Raw genomic sequence first — 12,247 nt, forward strand, 5'->3', positions numbered from 1 at the left:
GTGCGTGTATGTATGTATGCGTAGCCCCGTTCTGGCCTATTGCATGCATTGCAATGGGCGCTCGACAGCAATATCGCTCTACGGTTGGTTTGTGTCAACACTGTTATGGGTTTATGGCATAATTAATACGCCATAAACAGTTTAACGACACCCAAATTTGATAGTTTTGTTTGCTATTCAAAACAAAAGGTCACGTCTGTTACAGAACGAATCAGTGCATCCAAAACTTTTATTTTGGTTTTTGTACTTAAACAGATTTTTTACACTTAAGGAGTTTAGAAACCACTAAACGATACGTTCATTCAGCATCTTCCTCTATGCGCGAAATGGTACGTGTAATTAAATGCAATAGCATTTGTTATGGCTGTATCACTATAAACACACGAAACATTTGAATTTTCATATTGAAATTCATGTTCATATTCATAATCGTTTATTAGTTACCTAACAATAATTGCCTGCATAACATGAACTAGATACGTTACAATAAATAATCATGAAAACTGTTGCCATAAAAGAGTTTTGAACTTGTTTACTGACATGTTAAAATCTATTAAATCGTCAAAACCATTGTATGTCTCCATCATTTGTATTATTGGGTCGTTAGCGCTATGGTTTGTTCAAGAAAAATCCGGTCGTAATAGTTGTCGTGGTTTACAATACAAGCAATACGTAGACCAATATCAATGGCTGAAATATCACACCAGAAAAGGACGCATGCGAAGCATGAATGAAAATAAAACCGTGAAAAAACACAAACAAACCAAACACTTCACTCGTGAAGCTGCCAGAAGTCACAACTCTTGACCAAGATCGACGATGATTTCTCACATAAAATTAAGCGGTCATAAAAACAAAACTTGCCATAAAACAGTCGTAAAAGCGAAATAAAACTCACAGCTAACTGCAACCCATTCGTTGAGCATAATGATGATGTCTTAGCACATTGTTTTGAGTTTCTCTTCTTCACCCGATAATATTTGAGATGGTCCTACAGACCATAGAGAGTATCCTTCCGCACGCAGATGTATTAGAATCAATCCTAAAGGATAGCATTGGAAGATTATTGTCAGTGCATATTGACCAGTAAGATGGAAAAGATAGAATAGCTCAAGAAGGAAGATTAGTCAGGCTGTGTGTCGATGTTACCCAACAAGTGGATGGTACCTTCCCAAATATTTTTCGTGTTTTATTTGCTATAAAAACATGACCTAGCGTGATTGTCCATAAATATTGATTTTAATGCAGTTTGACACATGAAGCCACCATCAATCAAGACGAACGGGTGCTACTTGTAACGCAGATGAGCGAGGTTATGATGTGCTTCGTTAATACTGTTAGGCCAGCAATTAGGGAGGTTTACTTAAATTGGATCATAAAATGGCAATAAAACAACCACCAAGCATCAAACCTTGACAGACGATGAGCGCACCGTTCCATTCCTCATTTAAGTACCCTAGAGTTTTGTTTGATGACTTTCGGTTCACGGGTTTTACGACGCGCTGGTAGCTCCCGGTGCCAACGATTGTGTTTTTATTTTACGGATCGTTTAAGTGTGACAATAAACGTAGCGACGGCCACGTCTGTTACTTTGGTCACTCACGGGCATTCCTTCCATAAATCGCAGAGAAGAAACGCTGTTTTAATGACACGATAACAAAATTAGTGTCTTTATAGCTTAAACTGCCTGTAAACACTTGTAAATTTGATTTATAGCTATTCGAAGGAAATCTGGGAGCTGTGGATTATGATTGTGTGATTTACGGGGATATTTGTGGCACAACAGATAATGTAGGATGGTATGTAATGCTGTATTTTCGAACAAGGAGGTGCGGATTCAAGTGGATTACTGCTTACGGTTTTATACTTGATATTTTACCATCGGTGTGCTATGCGCTTTACATTTAGTAAAATTAATCAATTGATTAAGCAACCATGTTTTGGTCGCAACCATCAGTTGGATTGAGATTTAAAATCAAATAACTTGAAACAACAAATTAACCATTAAATTACTAATAAACAAACTACCATTTTCAAAATGTCCGAAAACATCTTGAGTTTGTGCATTCATATTTTATTGGATACATACTTCAAGAAAAATTCAGACACAATATTGCCGATGTAACACTACAATGGGCGTACACAGTGCTATAAAAACTAGTTTATTTTTTATTTTTCTATAATATCATCTCTGATCTACTGTTTTTTTTTTTTATATTTGTTAAATCAAATGTTTAGCAATATGGCCAGGCCGATCTTCATGTACAAAACAAAAACATCAAATGTAAGAGTAAAACTATAAATAAGTACTCTGTTGTGTGGAAACTGTGCGCAGGTTGTTGCAAAAAAAGCCCATTTTTCTGTTTCTACAACTACATCACTTTAAAACAAAAGTTCAATTAATAAATTACACACCACTTTTCACGTCATGTTTTTTTTCGTCTAGTCAAAAGCAAGGCCAATGCCAAAGATAAGGCGAACAGCAGAGAAGAAATGCTTTGTGCCTTATTGTAAGGCAACAATATCAACAGTGCTGATAATACGGATACGAGCCGCCTAACTTTATGATGAATAAAAAAGCACAAGTTATTTAAAACAATTATACTCTAAAAAATATATGCTAAAATGTATGAAAAAAATTGAAATAAATAAAAGAAATAGTTATAAAGGAAAACAAATGCATCGAAGTACAGACGACACTCGTTTGCAGGTTGAATAAGGACTTTCCGTGTGTAAAACGGAAAAAGTATAAATGTTGTAGCTTACGCAGGGCAATGCTTCACAAAAAGACTTGAAGTGCATGTTAGGGTGTCAGCACTGATGTGGCCATTCAATGAATGTGTAGATGGACTACGAACTATTTCTTGCATCAACTGAAATGAAATGACACTTTTCGCCCGAGTGCTGGATGGCGTCTGAATAATGATGTCATCGTGCAGTGACGATGATAATAAAGCGATTAACTCATGCTTACCAAAGACGAGTGCAAATATGAACATCATTTGACAACCTAGAACACAGCCATGTGTATCGTTTACCCAACGGGCTCTGCTGAAGCAATCCAACGACTCCGTCATTTTTAATTGTCGAGGGGCCAAGTGTCGAGTACGCCAGGCCAAACCTTACGAAAAAGGGTGCCTATTTTCACCGCTGGCCAGAAAACGTTCAACCAGTGTAAGTGCGTACGGAACCTCGTGCTCGTGAACTCATTTTCTATGTATGACCATTTTATGTAAATTTTCCTGGACAACCCTAACGGTAAACTTCGTCCACTAGCTGCTGGTGCCCTGGTTGATCCGCACCAACCTGGCGAACAATCGGAACGAATGGACGATAATAAGTTTATGATTCGTAATAATAGCAATGGTCGCCGTAATAACAATAATATAACAATTATAATCTCACTTCACTCTACCCGTTTTCCACTTTTACCACAGAGTTAAACTGCGTTATTTGTTGCCTCTGGTGCTATCATGGGAAGATTGCGTAGAGCGCTTTCTTTTTGATCAAAAATAAATGTTACTCTGAGGAAATGTTGAGGCGATCGAACGAATGTTGGGCTCATTTAACTATTTAAGAAAAAAGTACATGTTTTGAACACTTTGAAAGAGAAGTAAGTAAAGAGAGTAGGCAGATTATATCGGCTCAACCAATCAACCCGTGGCAACATGTACTGAATCCTTAGAATGGATGCTGTTTTTGTTGAATTATTTGAAAAGCATAATAAAATGCTTGTACTACTTTTTGTTCAACTACTAAGCACATATTTGTCCCTATAATTAGAATTGTCTAAGGTAAGATTGGGTAAAAGTATGTTTGTTGCAATAATAACATGGGATCGTTTCAGGTGCCCTTTCACGGTTTGGAAAAGAAAATGTCTCCAAGCCATCGTGAATTTTATTAATTCTAGTGATTTAGTTTTAAGCAATACGGCAATAGGCCGTTCTTTCTGAATAAAAAAAACATGGGATCGTTCTGAATAACCATGTTATCGAATCGAATCGAACCAAGATCGAATAACCATGTTAAGTTTTTTTTTATTCGTGAAGAACGTCCTGGCCGTTTTGCTAGAAAACTAGATTACAAAACGAATACAATTCTCGGTGGTTTGGAGACATTTCCTTCTCCAAACCGGGAAAGGGCACCTTATCCCAGGTGAACTCGGCAGAACCACGTTAACTTCAAATCTTATGAATTTTAAATCATCTATAGACTAAACATGTCTTTAGATCATAATATTCAGTGCATCGTCTAAAGAAGTAATAAAAAAGGCACTGGAAACGTTTGTCGTTCAATCAAGCACACTGTGGCCAAGTACTCTCAACGTGTTTTGTGTTGCTGTTTCCTTTCGGGGTTAAGAATTTTCTGTAGTTGCTCATTGGCTATAAGAGGCTATGGATTTTCAACCGTTTCAGCCCAACTAGCAACAGCAGCATTGCTTTGACTGTTTTGATGAATCACCCATGTTGAATTGGATGATGAAAAGAGGCGACTCTTATTTCACGCCTTATCACTGTCGAACAGAGGGCCAAAACAAAACTCCTCTTACACCACAAAGATGATTGTATTGCTTGTACACGAGTCATTATTTAGAAACCGACCAAGTAAGCGGAACATCTCTACAAATGAAGAAAAGGTAATTCATAAATCATATTTCGATTTTTCACCTCATAATTTTCGGTGTAACGTAGCTTTTGTTCTTTCCGTTGCTCTCTAGCTAGCACACGCTGCTCAAACGCATCGTACGCCGTTGCTCGTTGCCGTAAAACAGAGAAAGAAAGAAGAAACCAAAAAAAAATGCATGAGGACGTTTTGGAAAAGCTAGCTGGAATCATCCTAGTTGCAATAAATCAAATTTATCAGTGTTTCGAAGGCATGGTCGGCAGCAGTGCCAGCACACTGAGAGCATCTCGGGAGGCTTGTTACGTAAGATCGGGCATCATAAAACTAACGGCCGGTGCTGGAACAAGCAAAAGAGAAAGTTTTGAGTCTTTTCTTCTTGTTGTGCCGGAAAGACTTCATCCTTTTTAGGCTGCAGAGTCCTTAACCATTCGAGCCCGCTGCAACTGAGCAACAGTAATGGGCTTAAAATGGCAAAGATTTCGCTCAGCACAGCGTTCATCGAAACTGTCCCTGCCGACCTTGCACTTCACTGTAGTGATCACGAGTTTGAATGGCAAACCGATGATGAAGCAGTCTTATGTAATATTCAGAGCCAGCCATTCAAGTAATTAAAGCCTTCAGTTGAACACTTTATTGTCGCTCAGGGATGATAATGCAACTCTTTGGTTGCCACTTTTCCGTGCAACGGTAATTGTTTCTGGTGCTTGCAATTGCTGCTGGAGGATGATTTGGGACGACACCTTGATTCATCCCTTCGCGTGTGACTCTCACAAAACCCAAATTCATATGCACACGTATTCTACCCTTCACTGTCCTGTGTTCAGTTGAGGAAAAACAGCAATACTGTCCGAAAAGAATAGCCAGATACGCTTTAGTGCGTTTACTGCGGCAGTGAGAAGGTGTAAAAAAAAATCACAAAATAGTTTGAACACTATCTGATGTGAAGTAGCGAGGTTTTTAGAAAAAAAGCAGCGCTCCAATGCAGTGCGCTCGACGTACGTCGCCCATCGTCGTCGATACGTATTCGCCAAAAGATGGATTTTCGTTGAGTTCGGTCAACGGTGGAAATAAACATGAAGAGCATTTTGCCCCCCTCTAACGTTCATTGGGCGCGTGCACTCTCGCTCTGGCGCACGTCTTACATCCCGCTTCACGGGGCCGAAGTCAGCTTCGGCTCTTAACGAAGATAGCACGAGCGTTGCTATGCGAACCGCAGCCCTTTGTCTCTTTTTCTCCTGGAATGGCTTTTTAACGAAGATTACCACAAACAAAATGAATCTTGACTGCAAGACAAAATTTTATTCGAATTCGTCGAAAGCGGTTCATTCGAAAAATTTCACCCGTTGAAACAAGGCGCGCTTTTATGTTTATTGTTATTGATATTATTATTGCGTGTTCCCGCGAATTCGTATTGTGGGGGACGTGTGTGATCTCGGGATGGTAAATTTGCCATGATCAATGAGTGCAGCTCAACTCAGTGGAAAATTGTGTAATTTCGTTTAACGCAAACTGGTGTCATCAAACAGTGGCAAACGTGGTGCAAAGTTGTTTTTTACCCAAGAGTCGTAAGGCTCCCTCACACCGGACCGTGCAGCATACGACGAGTGGTAGGCTTGAAATGGTCGGGCGTTCAACAGTGCTGATAAAAATACACAATTAACTACTTTGATACTATTCGCTGAACTGGGCCGGGAGTGTGCCGATTGGTGTGTTTTGCAAGTGCATTGCGATGTAGGTGTGAATCGGTTGGTGCTAAAACAATAGTAGATCGACTTGAAAAATTGTCCAGCTCCGTGGAGGCAAAAATTTGCTGCAAATCGTGCAAATCATTTGCGTTCTACAGATTGTTTCCCGTGCATTACCGTGCATCGTAAGAAGAGTCTTGGTGACGGTAATAAAATTTGTGTGTGTCAAAGTGCCAATTGTTTGCAGCGTAAAAATAATCACACCGAGTATAACCGTTTGCCTTTCTCTGTTGGCGAGATGGTGCATCGACAGGGCAAAAGTGTGTTGTAAAACACAAAGCGCATCGTGCAGCGAAAAAGCGAAGAAACGAGTGAATATTCGGCTGTTGGCAGCTGTACGCTGTCCGCTGTTGTGAACATTTGTGAAAGACATATTTGTGGTAATAATACAATCTAAGACGACTCCCAGATCGTCTAGTGGAGTGATTTGGGATCTGCACTGGTTTAACGCAGCAACGCAGCCAGAATCCCACCAACACCATGAATTCCTACTTCGAACAGACCGGGTTCTACGGACATCCGCACCAGGCAGCGGCCGGCATGATGACGACCACAGGAACCCATCATGACCAAACGACGGCTGCAGCGGCAGCGGCCTACCGAGGTTTTCCGCTTTCGCTCGGAATGTCCCCGTATACGAACCATCACCTGCACCAAACGCGCACGGCCCAAGAGTCGCCGTATGATGCCAGCATACAGGCAGCGTGTAAACAGATTTATGAGGGCTCCTACAGCTCCAAAGACTGTGGTACGAAAGCGGCCAGTGGAAACAATGGCACAGACGCAACCAACGGCTACAAAGACGTGTGGAACGCAAACAGTGGAGCAGCGAATGGCGCGGCTACTGGTGCTGCCGGTGGTAACGTACCTGCTCAACAAAACAATTCGGTTCCGGTGCGACCTTCGGCATGCACGCCAGATTCTCGAGTAGGGGGTTATATCGACGCTTCCGGAGGAAGCCCCGTGAGTCGGACTGGTTCGGCTGCGGCCGCAGCTGGCGTGGCCGGCTCGTGGAATACCAACCAATGTTCACTAACTGGGTCAACCGGTGGTCAAACTGCTCCTACTACCGGACTACATCAGTCCAATCATACTTTTTATCCGTGGATGGCTATTGCAGGTAAGCTGGGATCCGTTTGTCTGTTTGCAACGCTCTTTTGATACCGGGAGGTCGGAAAAACGTCACCGAGTAGGGCACAAGAGTCATGAAATAAGTGGATTTACTCCGCAAAATGCGGTATTCAAGTTCAGTAAATGCTCAGCAAATGTGTGACGGGATGTGTGAAAATTCATAAATATTGTTACAGAAATAGATGTAGACCTTTTTCACATCATCAGCACCCACTTTTATTACGATAACGCAGATGTCTTAGAGGAAGTGAAATATGATAGTTCCTGATTTCCTAAATGTGAAGTAGCAGCACACATTTCAATTAAGTGATTCAATTTCAATATCGATTTTAAAAATACAACTAAAATGAGCTCCATATTCACAGAACAGGTTTAAAAAACAATTTTCAATCACCAATTTTATGTCCAAGAGCAAAGGATACCTGCTAATCCTCTCAAAAGCCATCATATCCTGTTCTCTGTTTTTTTGTTAGACATATGACTGAACCCGTTATTAACTACGATAAAGGTTCAATTTGAAGGAGCTAAACAAGCCCACGGGAACCTCAGTTTCGATGGCTCACACAAATACTTGTATTGTGTATTGTGTGTACGCAAAGTCCACGCGGTTCTGAGTTACATACACTACATCGTACGCGTAATAAAATAAAGAAGTTTTCAGACATTCTTTGGAGATCGACCGACCGAAAATTCATCGTGCGAAAGATCGTGTGCGATCTTGTATTCCTTTGCACATCTCTTTCGACCCTGTAGCATTGCACCATAATTTAAGCGTAAATTTATGATCATGTTGCCAAGTGTTTTGGTGCCATGGTTTTTTGTTGTTGTGTGAGTGTGGCTTTTTTTGTTTTGATTTTGCACTTTTATTCAACTATAAATGGTTCAAAATTGATGACGGTAATTTTAAGAGCAAAAAGGTGACTAGTGCCGTTATTCAAAACTTTGTTGTAACCAGAAATCAGAAATTAAAAATTAACCATTCTGCGAGATTTTCTTAGTAACGTTTTTGGTAAATTAAATTTTCAACAATTGAATTGGAACAATTCAAAACACACAATTTATGTGCTTCTTAGATTTTTAAAATTTTGCATTCAATAATTTATTTTTATTTATTTATTAAGTATGACGATCCGATGCCGTATTGTCATGTATTGTGACTGTGAATTAGATTCACAAAAAAAACAATTAAACAAAATTAACTAAGCATTTCCTCCTAGTTATTTGCACTATCCCGGGCATGCTCGGTTAATTTGCATTCAATAACTCACGTATAAAATATGTACGAAATTTAACGTAAGAAATTTGCCAAGGATAAATCAATAAGACATAGAAATTCATTCCAAATCCAAACCACCAATGATTCAAGAGCTGCAAGATAATAAGAGTCGCTCCTTGATTAGCATGCAGAAAGATCTTAAGCAAAATGTCACAAAAAGGGTGTACAAGCTAATAGGAAGCTGTATTACGAATGTTTCCCAAAGATAATGCACATCGTTCCTTGTGGCCTTCGTTATGGTGTGCAAAAATTACAGTGTAGTTTCTCCAGGCAACACCTAAGGAATGAACAAGCCGGTCCATGCTGTTTTCCATTCTTCGGGGTCTACGAAAAAGAATTGACTGCGCATACCGTCCTCCCGCGTCATAACCATGACTGAAGAAAGCGTAAAAAACGGACGCATCCAGACATACACTCACACACACTCACAAACGCACACACCCATTGCAGGCGTGAGACATGCAATCTCTGCTTTTGAGAACCCACCGAGGTTGGTCTTTCTTCATCCACTGGCATGGGTTGATTGTAATTGACGTAGTTTAATCGCTTAAAGACGTGATTAAATTTTATTAATTTCAAGCTGTGCCGGGTGCCGTTGAATTCTTCTACCGACGAAAATGGGTAGGGTTCATCGAAGCGGGTTTCGCCCGGTCAGTTGAGAAAGAAAATTGAGCTGTTCTTTGCGATCGGATCCGGCCGGCTTTGTCTTAGCGGGCCTACTCTCCGCCGAGGAAGTTCGTTTCAGTTTGTATGTGTTCATTAATTTGCTTTCGCTTTCGCACTGTACGCATTATCCCGGTTGTATCTTCAAACGTACACAGCTATATCTTCATTTCGTCATCCCGCAATGCTAGCACTTGAAGTTGATGTGGGATACTGTTATCACAGCGCGCGCAGTTTTATTCGTTCGATTTTTCTTTTAAAAAGATGTTTTCGTGCTTCCCGCTCTGTGAAACTCTACACATGATGTTTTGCCATCTCTGAACATTTGTCGTACTTGTACCACTAATAATATTACTCCTTGACGGCGTATCATGTTTCAAGAACGCGTACTTATGTATTCGAGCGGAAGGAAATAGCAGTTGTTCACATGAATTCATAGTACACAAGTGAAAGTCGAAGAAAGGGAGAAGCGTTAGCAAAAAAAAGAAGAAGAAAAACCAATATGAAAAACGAAAACTTCTTTCCTAAACTAGCTACCAATGGTGGATCTGGGCGAAAACGAGAAGAATGGTCATGTTCTCTTCCATCTTTAATCATATACCGTCTACAGGGGGGAAATCTTATGAAAGAAATGCGTCGGCGTTAGTGTGTCAAATGAGCGGTGTCGAGCCCTAGAAACGGATACATCACTCGACAATATTTTATGTACTGCTGCTGCTGCTGCTGCTGTTGCAACAAATGCACTCTGTATGGTCCGTAACAGATCTTGCCTGGAATGGAAATCTTATTTTTCGATAGTACGTTTTATCGTATCCTTCGCTCTTTGCTTTCGGTTGCTGCTAAGGGATGATACGGAAAAAGGCTGAGGAATGGGAAACATAGAGAGATAGAGAGAGAGAGGGAGAGAGCGACAGGGACAGCTACTCTTTTTACGAGGCCTGGTATAATAGGAAGAAATAAATTCTAGTAGGATTTCAATCTTTTCTTTTCACAAAAGGGAAAACGGTGTCTGCATGTTATCCTCCCTGTAAATGTTGGTTCGGTAATCGGCAGCCAGGGGTAATAATAATAAAGCGAAGGAATATAGAAATGGCAGTACAACTCTTCAAGAAGTTGGAGCGCCCCAAACAAGTAAATTAAACAGGATAACTACGAAGTAGCATTTTGAAATGTTCACTTTTCTGTTACCCAAAATTTGTTTTTTTAATGCACTATAAGAGCCATGTTAATACTTTGTACCTGGCGTAAGATGGTAGATGGTGTTGTTAACCTGGGAATAAGCACAACTATATTAAATTTAATAAAAATAATCATTTACGCCCGACAATGATTCCAAAAGGCAAATAAGTAAGTATTTACTTGGTTTAGACATCGTTCCTCTCTGAAGTGCGAATGTGACAGATATTCACTCGTTATGCCATATTTCAATTATGAAGCAAGACCTTTACTTTGAAGGTACACATTTTGTGAAATATTTCACTAGTCTTATCGGATCGGAATCATTCCTATAAGAATTATTAAATGTCAGAATTATTAGAATTTTATCAGAAATTATACACAGAAAATTCAAACATCACTTTGGACATCACATCAATCACATTGGAAATTCAACATTTTGACACACATTTCACTGAAGGAATGATCGCAACATTACAGAGTTACAATTTTTACTTCAGTTTTCAGTTTCTATGCAGCTATCATTTTGCCATAAACTACTATAATGATCAATGACTGGCTTACACCATGTTCAAGGATGTTTTTTCATTGCACTGTTTAAGCACATTCTGTAAATGTGATAGAACATTTATTTGTTGTTGCATCGAAAAAAGAAAAACCTTTTTTTTATTTAAACATTTTTTTAAGCATGAACCGCCACACACTGTCTTGCAGTAAGGGTGCACATGTTCGCTAGAAATGTTTTTACATCCCTCCGTTTCGTTTTTGCATTAAAAATATAAAGAAATAATTTCATGCATGAATATTCATGGCACCATTTAAAATGTATAATTGTTTTTGCAACACACCAGCCTAAAGCCATCAGGCTCTTTATTTTTTTATGAAATCGCAAATAACGAGAAATTGCAACCCATCTTTAAACGCACGGTTAAACCCATTTATATTTTGGTTTGTTCAATCATAAGCTTTTTTTGTCCAAAACAACTGCTAAGGGACTGCAAGACCTTGACTCCTATTTGTTCAAATGCTGATTGGATTCAAGCTTTGGTGGTGGTGGTGGTGGTTATAAAATGTCAATGAAATCAATGTATTAATTGAGACTACAAAATCATCCAAAGGTACTAACGTGGTTTTGATAATAGGCGCTGTAAGGTCTAGACGAGCTACTTAGAAGCATGATCTAGCACCGTAGTAATCATCAGCGTATTGATGGTTGTATGCGTCGTCTAATGATTTTATGAAAGTGTAATAGGGTAGCAAAAGGGCACTATGATTGGTGTTATTGGAACATGGTTTTCAGATCTTGGCAGACCAGCCCCAACGATCAGTGCCTGTGCTTCAACTCTTACTCGCCCTCGCTACCTCTTTTCGTCTCTCGCTAGTTCGTCACATGCACTGCTGTTTGTAAAAGTTTGCATTAACGATCAGAACTGAAAGGCGCTACTTAAAACACATAACAACCCTAAAATTACACACACACACAGGCTGGCAGTTTCATTTGGAGGTCGGGTTAGTCGATGAAGACGAATCGGCTTTGAATTAATTGCCCTAATGAATCTACGGGTGGGCGCACTGCGGTATATTGTTGTTATGGTGAGTTTTATGAGACCCCAGGACTTTTTTTTCTCGACCA

The 12,247-nt window shown here is 39.8% G+C and overlaps 1 protein-coding gene across 6 annotated transcripts in view; it reads left to right on the forward strand.

The window, feature by feature from the left end:
* The window catches only part of LOC118507742 (homeotic protein ultrabithorax-like), a 216,772-nt gene that overhangs the window by 154,406 nt on the left and 50,119 nt on the right, over positions 1 to 12,247 (forward strand). Inside the window, exon 1 of one of the 6 annotated variants that reach the window (XM_036046744.1) lies at positions 5,919 to 7,488. The exons of 4 other annotated variants lie outside the window; for them this stretch is intronic. In XM_036046744.1, the coding sequence (XP_035902637.1) occupies positions 6,849 to 7,488 (640 nt within the window). In that variant the 5' untranslated portion in view covers positions 5,919 to 6,848. Of the gene's footprint in view, positions 1 to 5,918; positions 7,489 to 12,247 lie in introns of those variants that run through there. One more of the 6 variants, XM_036046743.1, reaches the window with a different exon arrangement.

The sequence above is a fragment of the Anopheles stephensi genome, chromosome 2 (assembly GCF_013141755.1).
Source record: "Anopheles stephensi strain Indian chromosome 2, UCI_ANSTEP_V1.0, whole genome shotgun sequence".
Taxonomy (NCBI): domain Eukaryota; kingdom Metazoa; phylum Arthropoda; class Insecta; order Diptera; family Culicidae; genus Anopheles; species Anopheles stephensi.